The sequence below is a fragment of the Gymnoscopelus braueri genome (genome assembly GCF_963280865.1).
Source record: "Gymnoscopelus braueri genome assembly, chromosome: 20".
NCBI lineage: Eukaryota > Metazoa > Chordata > Actinopteri > Myctophiformes > Myctophidae > Gymnoscopelus > Gymnoscopelus braueri.
In genome coordinates, this window is record NC_137622.1 from 41,522,503 (window position 1) to 41,538,071 (window position 15,569).

A 15,569-nucleotide genomic window follows, 5' to 3' on the forward strand; every position below is an offset into this window, starting at 1 on the left:
TTTCCAGTAAAGTTACTTGTAAATATTGGTAGTCGCGGGTTGCGTTATTTTGGTCTTGTTTCTAAAGTGTGTAGTTGCTTATTTGGGCTTGTATCTAAAGCGTAGTTGCTTATTTGGGCTTGTATCTAAAGTGTAGTTGTTTATTTGGGCTTGTATCTAAAGTGTAGTTGTTTATTTGGGCTTGTATCTAAAGTGTAGTTGTTTATTTGGGCTTGTTTCTAAAGTGTAGTTGTTTTTTTGGGCTTGTATCTAAAGTGTAGTTGTTTTTTTGGGCTTGTATCTAAAGTGTAGTTGTTTATTTGGGCTTGTTTCTAAAGTGTAGTTGTTTTTTTGGGCTTGTATCTAAAGTGTAGTTGTTTATTTGGGCTTGTATCTAAAGTGTAGTTGTTTATTTGGGCTTGTATCTAAAGTGTAGTTGTTTATTTGGGCTTGTATCTAAAGTGTAGTTGTTTATTTGGGCTTGTATCTAAAGTGTAGTTGTTTATTTGGGCTTGTATCTAAAGTGTAGTTGTTTATTTGGGCTTGTATCTAAAGTGTAGTTGTTTATTTGGGCTTGTATCTAAAGTGTAGTTGTTTATTTGGGCTTGTATCTAAAGTGTAGTTGTTTATTTGGGCTTGCATCTAAAGTGTAGTTGTTTATTTGGGCTTGTATCTAAAGTGTAGTTGCTTATTTGGGCTTGTATCTAAAGCGTAGTTGCTTATTTGGGCTTGTATCTAAAGCGTAGTTGTTTATTTGGGCTTGTATCTAAAGTGTAGTTGCTTATTTGGGCTTTTTTCTAAAGTGTAGTTGTTTTTTTGGGCTTGTATCTAAAGTGTAGTTGTTTATTTGGGCTTGTATCTAAAGTGTAGTTGTTTATTTGGGCTTGTATCTAAAGTGTAGTTGTTTATTTGGGCTTGTATCTAAAGTGTAGTTGTTTATTTGGGCTTGTATATAAAGTGTAGTTGTTTATTTGGGCTTGTATCTAAAGTGTAGTTGTTTATTTGGGCTTGTATCTAAAGTGTAGTTGTTTATTTGGGCTTGTATCTAAAGTGTAGTTGTTTATTTGGGCTTGTATCTAAAGTGTAGTTGCTTATTTGGGCTTGTATCTAAAGTGCAGTTGTTTATTTGGGCTTGTATCTAAAGTGTAGTTGTTTATTTGGGCTTGTATCTAAAGTGTAGTTGTTTATTTGGGCTTGTATCTACAGTGTAGTTGTTTATTTGGGCTCGTATCTAAAGTGTAGTTGTTTATTTGGGCTTGTATCTAAAGTGTAGTTGCTCATGTGGGGCTTGTATCTAAAGTGTAGTTGCTTATTTGGGCTTGTATCTAAAGTGCAGTTGTTTATTTGGGCTTGTATCTAAAGTGTAGTTGTTTATTTGGGCTTGTATCTAAAGTGCAGTTGTTTATTTGGGCTTGTATCTAAAGCGTAGTTGCTCATGTGGGGCTTGTATCTAAAGTGTAGCTGATTATTTGGGCTTGTATCTAAAGTGTAGTTGTTTATTTGGGCTTGTATCTAAAGTGCAGTTGTTTATTTGGGCTTGTATCTAAAGTGTAGTTGCTCATGTGGGGCTTGTATCTAAAGTGTAGTTGTTTATTTGGGCTTGTATCTAAAGTGCAGTTGTTTATTTGGGCTTGTATCTAAAGTGCAGTTGTTTATTTGGGCTTGTATCTAAAGCGTAGTTGCTCACGTGGGGCTTGCTTCGGAATACTGTTTAAACCAGTGCATGGTTCTCAAACATTTTCATGTCAAGGACCCCCCCCCCCATATTAATATGTATTTGTCCACATTCAAGACAACAAAAGAAGACCCACTGCAGCCTCCTTGACCATAGGCGAGGAGAACGAGAACCAGCCTCCTCTCTAAGGCGCCAAGCTTAGCGGGAGAGGAACCAGCCTCCTCTCTAAAACGGCAAGCTTAGCGGGAGAGGAACCAGCCTCCTCTCTAAAACGGCAAGCTTAGCGGGAGAGGAACCAGCCTCCTCTCTAAAACGGCAAGCTTAGCGGGAGAGGAACCAGCCTCCTCTCTAAAGCGCCAAGCTTAGCGGAAGAGGAACCAGCCTCCTCTCTAAAGCGCCAAGCTTAGCGGGAGAGGAACCAGCCTCCTCTCTAAAACGCCAAGCTTAGCGGGAGAAGAACCAGCCTCCTCTCTAAAACGCCAAGCTTAGCGGGAGAAGAACCAGCCTCCTCTCTAAAACGCCAAGCTTAGCGGGAGAGGAACCAGCCTCCTCTCTAAAGCGCCAAGCTTAGCGGGAGAGGAACCAGCCTCCTCTCTAAAGCGCCAAGCTTAGCAGGAGAGGAACCAGCCTCCTCTCTAAAGCGCCAAGCTTAGCGGGAGAGGAACCAGCCTCCTCTCTAAAGCGCCTGGCAATCTGCAAAATCTCACGTTTCATGATGAACCAAATGGTTCAAGACCCCACCCCTTCCAACAGATGACAGTGGTACACTCTCAGGGTTATGGGGGTCCTTGAAATTAAAAGGTTTCAGAAACACTGTGCAACACTAAATGGAACAGAGCCTTCATTAGTATCATTGGTAACGCCTGTGAAGGTAGTTAGTAAGGAAGAGGGCCCAATTTCTTTCCAACATGGCTGCTGTGCACGGAGCCTATATTGCGATGAAACCCAACTTTCGAGCTGAAATGTAAAAGAACCGACTGCTTTGTCTAAATAGATCGATTTAACCGGTCAAATGGACGTCAAGCGTGCAATTCCTATTTGCATGTCCTGATCTAATAAAAAAGTATCCGGGCTAATATACTGTCAGCCAGTCACATTCGAAATTCAATTAAATTATATATCCCATCTCACACAGAGCTATACAATTGTCATCATCATCTCCCACCTCTAAATCTTATACAAAGCTTCTACGGCCACCAGAAATTAACGACCTTTAACGGCCACAATAAATATCATTCTAATTATCCTGGGCCGGTTCCTCGGTGAACACTGGCTGCCATCTAATAACATCGTAAAAAATAAATAAAATAAAAACCTTTAAGGAAGAGGGCTCTGGTGGTGCAGTGGTAAAGTGGTAAAGCCTGTCCACCACCGCGGAGGGCGTGGGTTCGAATCATAGACTGTAAAAATGTATGGACAAAGCGACGCCATTGGTTTCTACAGACCGTAAATGAAGCCGATTGTTCAGCCATTTCAAATCCGCCATCTTTCTAAATCTCGTCATAGCTAATGCAACCGGAAATTAGTGCTACTGGTTGGGTAGCTTGTCATTCAAGAGCGGGGGGCGGGGAATGACTGCTATTGGTTGTGTAGCTTGTCAATCAAATCATCCCGCCCCTCCTAGAGCATACTCTAATTTATCGTCTATTTTAAAATAAATGGGACCAAAGTTTAGCAAAACGCATATCATGATGATTGAAAGAAGACTTAAAAACTAGCGTCTGGAAACATATAGTAGTTATGACCATGTTTATTAAGGTAAAAAAATCACGGTGCATCTGGCTTTGTTGAGCGTCTATACGAAAAAAAAATAGGCCGTGTTCGGGGGAGGGACGCTGGGGCTGGGGGACGGAGCCTGTCAGCAGGCAGTGTTGGACGGGAGGAGTAGGACAAAGGCTCTACGTCCTCCCGGTGGGGGCTCCTCACTGGCCGGTGAGTCAGTAGGATGCGACAGCAGTGACAAACACACAAGACATCCACCATCTTTGAACTTCCGGTTCCAACAAGAAAACCGGAAACGACTGCTATTGGCTGCAACCGCAGCGAGGGAGGGTCTTCCCTTGGTAACCAATAGCAGCCCTCTAGAAGCATACCGTACTTTATCATTAATTTAATGATTAATGAAGCCATCATTTACTTAACGTATAACAATGATGATTGAACAAAAGACTTTAAACTAGCGACTGAAAACATTACACACACAGTGTTCATGAAAATGTATACCAAAAAAAAACCTTGTTCACTTGTATTGAGAGTATATCCTTCTGGAGGCTGCAGGAGGTGAAATAGTGACATCTGTCGGGCCATTATTGGGAACTGCACCCTTACGAGATTCAGGAAGTGGCCTTCAAATCCAGCCCAGATTTCTTGGCGCCTGCCTACTTACAACACTGCTCTGTGCTGTGAACCAAAAAAAAAAAAAACATTCAATCTTTTCCACATGCATGCCTGCACTGCATTGCTCTTATATTTACAGTCCAGGTGTGAAAAGCTCTCTACAAAAAATTAAATAAAAACAGAAACTAGCCTTTCTTCCACAGATATATGTATAGATAGATAGATGTAAACTTAAACTTTGGCTCGGTACTTGGGTCTGCTTTGCAGACGCGTTGTGAGCTTGTAGATCTGCTATTTTCGGCTAGCGTTCCCCCCCAGAATAGGGATGCGAGCGGGTTCAAGTGGTATAAAGTGGTTCAAATAAATAAAGTCCCTATCACACAAATGTTTGGCGGCCCCACCTGCAGTATATCTCCCGGACACCCCTGTGAAAGACCCCTGGCCTACAGACATGGCACATCTGACCTTCACGTTTCCTGACCTTTCTGTGTAAAGTGTTTTACACAGATTTGGCCTGATTTGGCAGGCGTGAAATGAGGCCAAGTCACACCCTGCCACCATTTCACGAGGCTTGGACTATCCACCGACGTTCGGCTCAAGTGCCAATTTTACGGGCTCTTTCGGAAAATTCGGGAACGGCACATCAGTCTGTAAATCTGTCCCAGGTTCATTTCAAAACACTCTCAGAAGCTTCAATGTATTGAAGTTTCACATGACTAACGGCTATACTGTGTGTGGGCCCACAAACCATACATTCTTTAGGGAGAAAAAAAGAGGCCAGCAGGCCATATTCAAGCTGCGCTAGCGTCAGGCCATGCCTGTGGTGGAGCGTGTGCCATATGAAGGCCAAGTCCTCCCCGGAGCTAAACCCGGGTTCAAGTCCGACCCTCACCTATTAAGAGCATGAGGTCGACTCTACAAATGTCTCTAACCTCAGTTTCACATCTCGCTACACCACTACGGGTCCATTTGGTCCCGTAGTTTGTTTGGTTGGGGGGGGGGGGTATAAAAAAGAAAAAAAGACTCGTCCCCAAGCCTTTCCTCATCTCAGAGGAGAAAATGCAATGCGATGCGAGAGTGTAGTCTAGCCAACACCAACTCTGGACTCCTGAATCACTGCCCTCCACACCCTCCTGTCTAGCATCAGGATCTTAAAGGTTTCATGACAAGGTTTCATGACAGTTTTACAACACATTAAAAGTATCTACCATGGTCCTTCAAACGTGTATTAGAAGTTTTAACTGAAAAATCCACTCCAGTGATCCATGGCAGGATTTTTTCTCTCTGATTTCTAAAGCCTTTTCAACTGCAATGAAAAAATAAATCTTTGCTTGCGGGTGTCGCTGTTGAGGGATTTTGACTGTCAATCATCGCCTCTGCTCCCCTCCCCCCCAGGAATGGGGAGGGGAGGGGCGGAGAGGAGAGGGGGTGGGATTAATCGACTGTGACATCAAAGTCCAGGGGCCAATCACAGATTACTTTTCAGCCTAATTATTCAGAAAACCCCAGACTACAGAGAATCCACTGAATGTTAAAAGTTCTGGTTTTTGGGGTCTAATTGAGGTCATAAAACCCCCCAAAAAACATTAAAAATAAAAAGTGAAAATTAATGTCATAGAACCTTTAAGCACTACAGTGTTGTTAGCTCTACTGTCGCGCCAAAGTGCTTTGCCATGGGTTGGCTCCCACAGTGTCAGTTTGCTGCCACTAGTTCTGGGTGCCTGACAGAGTGCCCTGCCAGCCTCACCCTTCTCTCTCTGACTTTGTCTGTGACCCGTGGAGGACCACGTTTCTGATGTGGTCCGTCCATGTGACACCTTGTGCCAGTCGTAGCATTTGTGTGTAGAATCCATCCAGGGCCCTTTCCTGTTGTGTTGTGAGGGTCCACGTCTAAGCCCCATACAGCAGTACTGACTCCACTGTGAGGGTCCATGTCTCAGCCCCATACAGCAGTACTGACTCCACTGTGAGGGTCCATGTCTCAGCCCCATACAGCAGTACTGACTCCACTGTGAGGGTCCATGTCTCAGCTCCATACAGCAGTACTGACTCCACTGTGAGGGTCCATGTCTCAGCCCCATACAGCAGTACTGACTCCACTGTGAGGGTCCATGTCTCAGCCCCATACAGCAGTACTGACTCCGCTGTGAGGGTCCATGTCTCAGCCCCATACAGCAGTACTGACTCCACTGTAAGGGTCCATGTGTCAGCCCCATACAGCAGTACTGACTCCACTGTGAGGGTACATGTCTCAGCTCCATACAGCAGTACTGACTCCACTGTGAGGGTCTATGTCTCAGCTCCATACAGCAGTACTGACTCCACTGTGAGGGTCCATGTCTCAGTTCTCTCAGTCTTGGGGACTTGTTTCTATTGTGGTTCAACGTATTCAATTAATTAACATTAACATAGCATAACAAAAAATAACACAATAATACATGTCAACAAATACAAACCATTATATGTACAAAGACAATGGGAACATTACATTTACCTCCCCTTGTGGTCTCCTGAGGGTTTTATATTTTCAGACCAGTTCTGAAGGGAACCAGAGTTTCACATCCTTTAATGCAGTGGTTCTCAAAGTGGATTCCAGGGACTCGCGGTTCCTTTATGGGGGTTCTAAATTGACACTTACAAGTCTAACTGATAGTGTAGAAATGTAACCGTTAGGGTACATTTGGTTCCATGTTTATACTGTCAGAGTTAAGGGACAGACCTTGAAAATTAAAAGTTTGAGAACCATTGCTTTAATGGATTGTATCAGGGCATTTCCAGCAACCCCCCCCCAAATAAATGTGAAGTCCCGTTCATTCATTTGCCCTTTTTCCGCGGCTTATTGGATACGTCGAGGATGTTCATGAGGTTGCTCGACATGTAGTACGGCTTCTGCTGCGAGCCGTCGTTGCGCTCCAGGTCCTCCAGGAAGCAGAGGAACAGCGTGTCCACGCACATGCTGTACACGCTGAAGAAGCCACTGGCGACAACGTACGCTCCCACCACCACCGTGATGATGGGCATCCAGTAGTAGTGCAGCTGCTCGTTGTCGAAGGGGATGACCGACTTCAGGCTGCCGGAGAACACGCCGTAGTACAGGGCGCCCACGCTGCCCACCACCATCAGCTTGCCGAAGAAGATCAGCATGTCTGTCACCTTGTCCAGCACCACCACACGCACCACGTTCCTCAGGAGGAGGAAGAAGGCGTTCTTAGCCGAGAGGCAGAAGTTCTTGCCATACACGGCGATCATGATGTACGCGTTCCTGTTGAGGAACTTGAGGAACTTCTCCAGTAACCAGAACATGCACTTTAGGCATTTCGCGAAGAACTTGATGGCGGGATTCTGGGCGTCCTTGGTCTTGTGGTCGACGTACTCGAGGATCATCCGGACGATCTGGAGCAGAGTGATGATCAGAGAGCCGAATGCCAGGGAGCCCACGTGGTACCGGAGCGTCCGTGTGAAGGCCGCCATCAGGGGCCAGGTGGGGATGTCTCCGGGCTTGCAGAAGGCCCAGTAGTACGAGGCGAAGGCCCCGCCCAGGGTGCACTGTCCCAGGGCGATGACAAAGTTGACGGTCCAGAGGGTGGAGAAAAGGTTGTAGAAGTGCACCCAGCCAATGTTGTCCTTCACAAAACCAGCTTTGTAATCCATAAGGATGCAGCGAGCCTGCGTGCAGTTGCCAGGCGGCTCGTAGCCCTTCGGTTCGCACGATACGTGGTATTCGCCGTTTTGCATTAAATTTGTACAGTTTGTGTCGGTGCCATTGAGAGGCACCACTTTATAGTCCAGGTCCCCAAAAGTGACCAGATATAAAGACACAACGCCCCAGAAGCCCACACACAGCACCACCAGCACAAAGGTGAGCACAGGGTAGCCAAGGGTGTAGATCATGTAACCGATGGCCTTGCTGGCCTCCTGGATGATGGCGATGGCGATCCGAAGTCTTTCCCGCAAGAAGATGATGATCACCAGCAGGATGACATCCAGCAACGCCATAATGATGAGCAGGGCCAGCCAGGTTTCCGGAACCTTCAGGTAAGCCGTGTAATCGGTCGTAACGCCGACATCGCTGATGGAACCCAGGCCCTTGTAGAAATTGTATTGTACGTAGCAGAGGAACGCCATGATGGCCCCTCCTACGATTGTCCCTGCGATGACCGACCACACCATGATGGGAGCGGTGTACCGTAGCAGCAGCAGGAACCCCAGGCTGACCAGCATGGCCGTGAACAGAGCGAGGATGATCCAGGGCCAAGACGCCGCAAAGTCCTCAAAGATCTTGGTGCCGAACCCTCTTTTATCAAAGCCCAAGGTCATGTTACCTTTTCCGTTTAAAACCTTTTCGGCGGCCACCTCCTTACTGGGCATCATATACTCGTTCGCCAACTTGTCCCAGTCTTTCATCTCAGCCGGTGAGAGTATATCAGGTACACATCTTCCCATGACTGACATTGATTTGATATGGAAGAAAGGACACTTCTCGTTATTCATATATGCTATAACGTCTTTTTTTCTTTGGTCAAATGTACTTTTTTCGAGGACCACCTTCCCCATGTCAGTGTTTGGTATACATGGAACTTCGCTCCCTGCTACAAGGTCTTTATATGTAAATTCTTTCTGAAACTCAGCTGGTGGGTCAAATACCCACACCTTGCTAGGGCATTTCTTCACACACACCTGTGTGGTAGGGCATTGATAGCCCTCGATGGCGGTCTTGAAGGCGTCGACGGGCACGGGGCATTTCATGAAGTTATAGTAGTAGACGCTGGGTTTGCCCGCGTTCGCCCCGATGCCGCAGAAATGTCCACTCGAGTTCTTGGAATAGAGGATGTGCTCCGGATTACCGTTCTTCCAGGCTATGAACCCCAGGAGGATGTGGCCGCAAATGACCGCCACGAACACTGCGCAGCATATGATGTCCGTGCAGCCTCTGTCGTGTATGGGCCCGTGGAACGTGGGGTCAAACTCCGCGGGCTCAAGCGAAGGCTGTTCCGGATTCCTTTTACACAACATCGCTATAATACGTCTCTAAGTTCACAAAGAGGCCGACGGGACCAACAATATGTTCTCTTTATATAAATATAAATCAAACGTAGAAAACAAATAGCTGGGGGTGAATATGAAAACCAGCTACAGGGCAACAATGAAGAATACCTTTGTATAGATTAAGTCAAAAACATCAGATGTTTCCTGCTAGTGTTCGCTGGTGGACTTAGTTATAATATATAGGTAAATTCCGTGGTGGTGACGTCAAGCACAAGGCATAGCACAAACCGTTGACCAAATATGGACGTTTTGGGCGGCCTCTGGCGGTGGCTGGCGGTTGGCGGCAGTTTTGCCATTTTAATCCATTAAGATCAGGAACGCATATGTGTCCTTTTTTATTTCTTTGGCTATTAAAAAAAAGCAGATATACATATGTAGACATGAAAAAGCTTTTAAGCACCACTGATATACAGCAACATACGTTCTTTTCAGAAAGCTGTAAGGATTTAGAAGGCATTTGTAGAAGAAGATTGGAGTTCAAAATGTTTACAAATATATATTATATTCAAAGATTTGCACACATTTTCACAATTAAAAAAAAAATTGCTCTGTGAGCTTGTACATCTGCTATTTTTGAATAGCCCAAATAAATCTTAAAATGACACAAATGAGTTCCCGGTCTTAATGGGTTAAATTTAAAATAATAATAATAATACAAAAGGAACGGTTTTAGACGTACAAGGTTTCCTTCCGACAACAACGATATAGAGCATATCGTGATTTTGCTCAGGGTAGAGGACAGAGTAAAGCAACTTGCAGTGGGCCTGGTCTACAAGATACGCCAGAATACATGGACACCCATGTACCTGTCAGACTACTTCAATAGTGTAAAAGACACACACAGGCACGACACCAGAAGAAGCCCCACTGATCTCACTGAACCCAGTTTTGGCACAAAAATGGGGTCGAATTTGTTCTACTGCTATTCCGCCAAATTCGCCAATGTGGAATGCCTTACCAACACAGTGTGTGTGTGTGTGTGTGTGTGTGTGTGTGTGTGTGTGTGTGTGTGTGTGTGTGTGTGTGTGTGTGTGTGTGTGTGTGTTACTTTAAAAGGTGCAGCATTACAACAATATCGCCTTGCGGCATGAGGTGGCCACCTGGGGAATATACAATATGTAAGACTTGGTTCATACACGGAACATTGATTGAATGTGCGTTTGATTTTGTAGGCAAAGCCTGTTCCTGGTCTGAGTTTACTCGCACAATTGCGAATCAACATTTAACCCGTGAAAACCTCATAAATGTCCCAGAAAAAACACATTCCTTTTTATTATCACTAGACCGGGAACAACCAGGGATGTACTGGAGGTGGGGCGAGGTGGGCGCGCCACTCCACTAGTTGTGGAGCACCCGCACAACGCAGTGCGAACCCGTGAGAGTGCGTCTATACCTCACGTATCGATCAAAAACAAACCATTCACACCTCTTACCAAAGCCTTACAAAAGCTGCCGAGTGTCATCAGTGTGAATTAACAAAGGAATGGCCCTGGCTGGAAGCGTATCAATGGTCCATTGTGTGACCTGCTAAGTACTGTAGGTGTAGGCACACTGTCACTATGTTCTGAAGCAGTCCAAACAGAACGTTTGGATAACAGTGGCTTGATGGATCCATGAACTAAATTACAGGAATGTGCTAGGTAAAGGCATATGACAACACTAAGTATCCCCATTATGCAAGTAAATAGAATAACACATACATACATACATACATACATATGTATATATATACATAATTATTATTATTGTATTGTTTTTACATGTTCCCCGGATTCCAAATATGGTCAGGCCTGATGTCATTGCAAATCCTGTTGTTAAGCAACAGTTCAAATGACGGTATATAAAATGTCTCCAACTCCATTGTCAATCACAAACGCTAAGGGGGTGGTGGCACTCACTCATGTATCCTGCCAGGATATTATCATGGTACAGTACAATATCATAATATTTTAGAAGATAGACCTTTCGTCGATGCCAAGGGAAATTCAATTATCACAGCAGCCAACACCGCAGTGCGAACGAAACAAAGACACAGAATCAGAATCATATTAATTGTCCCATTGCAGGTTTACATGTGTACAACAGTGGGTGACTTTGTTTTTGTGCAACAAACTCCATCGTTTTGATTGTCTCATAAAAGAGAAAGGAAAGAAGGAGGGGGGGGCAAGGGAGGAATCAAAGAAAGACGTCAAGGTCTCTACATATTTACGCATAACATATCCGTCCAAACATTATGTACATGAGGTATTAGTAACAAGGTGTGTGAGCATAGCAGCTGGTGTTCATGACATAGAGATTACGGTGCAAGAAGAGTTATCAGTGTGTGTACACGAGATTACGGTGCAGAGTATCAGTGAGTGTCAAGTTCAACCACATAGTCCACGTACGGGTTTAAGGAGGGTACACAAAATGGCCGACTCTGTAAACAACAACAGCAGCAGCAGCAGCAGCGTTACGAGGGGGAACCAGACCTCACGTTCTTCCGACTCAGAAGAACCTCCGAAACTATCCGACTTACTGCGAGACGGCTGGAAAACATTTGAAGAAGTGGAGGCAGGCACGCGGGACGAGCCCGGAGAAGGGGCGGGGGGGTCGGCGGTCGGCGGCGTCCAGCTGAAGGTGCGCCGCGGCATGGCGGCGCTAGAGGAGGCGTCCAGGATGGTGTCGCGTCTCCGCCTGTTCAGCGGCAACGAGGAGCTGGAGGAGGTGGCCACGGCCGACGTCAAGTACCTGCTGCTGCCGGCCCTGCAGGGGGCGCTCGCACTGAAGCTCGCCGGCATCACGCCGGCGGCGGACGACGACGACACACGCTTAGAGGCGATCCAGAGCGCCCGGGCTCACTTCTACGACTTCCTGCGGAGGTGTAAAGACTACAACGTGGCGAGGTTCCCAATGCCTAGGAGGTCCGACGTAGGGGAGGAGGAGGAGGAGGAGGAAGACTCTTCTCACGATGGAGAGGGTCTCGCCGTGACGAATACGCCTACGGCCTCCTCGGGGGGTGCGGCGGCGCAACGGCGGCAAGCCAAGATAGACCAGTACCGACGGAGGAAGGAGACCGAGTCCCGGATAGCGGCGATGCAGGGTGCCGTGGAGAGCGGGCGGGCGGACGACGGCGCCGTCCGCGACTTCTACCTCCTCCACGTGCGGAGGTGGGTGGCGCTGTCGCTGGAGGAGATGGAGAGCATCGACCTGGAGACGGCGCTCCTCCTGGAAAAAAAACGCAGGTCGGCGGCGGCGGCCGGCGGTCGTCCGGAACGCGGCGACGAACCTCCTCCTCCGCCGCCAGACCGCCCGGCGGTGCCCTTCGTCCTCGCCAGAGGCGCCGCGCAGGGCCGGGTGTTCGGAGCCGGCTACCCCAGCCAGCCCTCCATGACCGTGGACGACTGGTACGAGCAACACGCCCAACACGGGGTCCTGCCCGACCGGGGGGGACTAGCCAGGAGAGGCGGGAGGCAGGGGGACGACTCTGACACGGAGGCCAGGGAAGAAGAGGAAGAGGAAGAGAAACAGACTGATGATGATGAGGAGGCCTTGCAGAAAGCCAGGGACTGGGACGAGTGGAAGGATTGCCATCGAAGAGGCTACGGCAACCGCAAAAACAGGGGCTAAAACAATTGGTTCTTGCGACGCTTCTGGTTGAGTACCAGTCAGTGTTGATTTTGTCGACTAAAACTATTACGAAATCTTTGTCGACTACCTTTTTTCACTGACGAAAACTGAATAAAAACCAAGCTATGATGACTAAAACTAAGACTAAATATATTGACAATTTCGTCAACAAATAAAAACTAGACTAAAATAGAGAAGAGATCCAGTAGAACTAAAAGACAATTCACTTTGTTTGGTTGGGCTCGGGTTTTTACACATGCAACCAAAGTGTAAAATCAGCCATTACGACGCCATCAAGGCACCGCCAAAATACATTTTAGTCGACTAAATCAACTGTAGATTTAGTCGACAATAATCTTACGACATTCTATGTCACATAAAAAAGTAGCAAAAATAGAAAAACCGTGTCGCTCTGCGATACTTCTACCCCACTATATCTCATAGGCAAATATTGTAATTTTACTCCACTATGATTATATGAAAACTTTAGTTAGTAGCTATTTTGTAAATGTTGAATATTATTACAAAACATACACTAACAACTTCAGCCATATATACGGTATATTTATTTTCAAAACATTCTTAATACATTTTGAACTTGTGAAATGGGACATTCTGTACAATGAGTACTTTTACTGTTGGTACTTTAATTTTGATACCAATACTTTTGTACTTTTACTGAAAATGTACACACTAAATTTTGAATTCCGTACATTTACATCAAGTGCAAGGCCCTGATCCAGACAAGGTTGAGAACCACCGTCATAGTGGTCTGCAGTGGTGGTGGAAAAAGTACTCAAATGATTTACTAAAGTAAAAGTATCAATACTGCAATATAGAACTACTCTGTTACAAGTAAAAGTCTGGAATTCAAAATTGACTTGAGTAAAAGTACAAAATTATTCGTATCAAAATATACTTAAGGTACCACAAGTAAAGCGGGGCACGGTGGCGCAGTCGGTAGTGCTGTCGCCTCACAGCTAGAAGGTCCTGGGTTCGATTCCCGCAGGGGACGCTGTGGGCGCTGGGGGCGTGTTCTCTCCTCCACGTCATCAGTGCCCATACCCTAGGTGGGGTTGGCGAAAGGGCCTTTCTGTGTGGAGTTTGCATGTTCTCCCCGTGTCTCCTAGGGTAGATACCCTCACAAAAACATGCAGTAATCCTGGTCACTATACTGCCTCCCCCTGGCCAGCCGGGGCGCCTGATGGAGGGGAAGGGAACTGGTTGGAATAACGTGTTCCTTCCACGCGCTACGTCCAACCAGGGAAACTCTCCCCTGTCAGGTGACAAGAAGGTCAGTTGGCTCTCATGCATTGAAGGAGGCATGAGCTCGGCCCTGGCCTCCCTAGGTTGGCAGAGGGAAGGTAGTGCCCAGGATTACATAGACAATTGGCACTGGGTGTAAAAAATAGGGTTACAAAATCGTGGGATAAAAATTTAGTTAAAAAAAAAAAAAAAAAAAAAAGGTACCACAAGTAAAGTACTATACTCATTATGCAGAATGTCCCATTTCAAGTTTTCAAATGTATAAATTGTTTTGGAAAATAGCCGATCTACAAGCTCACAATGCGCCGCATCGCAACACATTGTGAGCTTGTAAATCTGCTATTTTAAAATGACAAAATGTATACAGGGTTGAAGTGGTTAATGTATGTTTTAAAAAATTGTCCAAGTTTACAAAGTAACTAAAGTACAGGAAATTGGAAATACTCAAGTAAATTACAAATACCTCAACATTGAGTATTTGTACCTAGTTAGTCCGAGACCCACATAGGAGCCACGTACGGCGTTCCCATGCGTATCCCATAGACCAGTGATTCTCTAATTGCGCTGCATCGAGTGCCGCGCCATGAGCTTGTAGATCTGCAAAACACATTTTTTATTTTTGGCAAATCTTTGAAAATGTAAATATTTTTCAAATAGAACATTTTTAACTCAAATCTTTGCTTCTGGGGGGTTCTACAAATGTCTTCTAAATCTCTATCAGTGGTTCTCAAACTTTTTCATGTCAAGGACCCCCAAAATTATATGTATTTGGCCACGGACCCCCATCTCAAACTATTTAGTTCCAGTGACCCCCATGAAGCAAAGATATGAGTAAAAAAATATCGCTTTAAAAAAAAATATATATATAAAGATTTGCACACATTTTCACGATTAAAAAAGCAAATGCAGATCTACAAGCTACAAGCTTGTACGCTATTTTTGAATATCCAAAGTATAAAATAATGGTTTACGTGGTTACACAGATGCGTTCCCGGTCTTAATGGGTTAAGTACATTTGCCCCCTGCTATTTTTGTCTGACATTTAGTTTGACTCGGTTCCACAAATATAATTTGTGGAACAATTGACATGCTCACACCGCCTCGCACTGCGGCTATTTTTACAATGTGTGCCTCTGTCTTACGTAATGTTGACCAATTTGTCCAGTTTGCTTTTAAAAAAGGTCTTAAAAGTCCTTAAATTGTAACTTCAGAAATGTGCGGACACCCTCCATACGCTCATACTGTATGCTGGTTTGTTTACTGTCGAGTGAAAAAACAATGTTGCACATTAAGCTAATCATCTGGGGACCCCCCCAAACAAACAAATAATTTGGGGACCCCCCTGGGGGACCCGATCCCAAGTTTGGGAACCACTGAGTTAATTGATGAAGGAAACAATTAAACAAAACAAAAACAACATGAGTACGGAGATACGAGGTTTCTGCCCGACAACAACGCTCTGTAATTATACCCCCTGTTGCTAAGGAACCAAATAAATAAATAAGTGGCAACATTTAAAATGCAAATTGCCTTTTTTTTCTCCCTATTTTTGTTTTTGTTTTACGGATGCCTTCCAGGAAGAAGGTACAGCCAGGGTACACGGTCACACAGAGTACAGAACCCTCTCTACACCAAGGACAAGTATTTATTCAGGGCA

General features: G+C 45.5%; 2 protein-coding genes across 2 annotated transcripts; one reads left to right on the forward strand and one right to left on the reverse strand.

The window, feature by feature from the left end:
• Positions 1-6,805: 6,805 nt before the first annotated feature.
• LOC308075704 (choline transporter-like protein 4) lies at positions 6,806-9,004 on the reverse strand (the record flags this gene model as incomplete). Its single annotated transcript, XM_080415651.1, has 1 exon — positions 6,806-9,004. The coding sequence occupies one exon, from the start codon at positions 9,002-9,004 to the stop codon at positions 6,806-6,808; it is 2,199 nt and encodes a 732-aa protein (XP_080271777.1).
• Positions 9,005-11,446: 2,442 nt separating this feature from the next.
• Positions 11,447-12,646, forward strand: LOC308075705 (immunoglobulin-binding protein 1-like; the record flags this gene model as incomplete). Its single annotated transcript, XM_080415652.1, has 1 exon — positions 11,447-12,646. The coding sequence occupies one exon, from the start codon at positions 11,447-11,449 to the stop codon at positions 12,644-12,646; it is 1,200 nt and encodes a 399-aa protein (XP_080271778.1).
• Between the last annotated feature and the right edge of the window lie 2,923 nt (positions 12,647-15,569).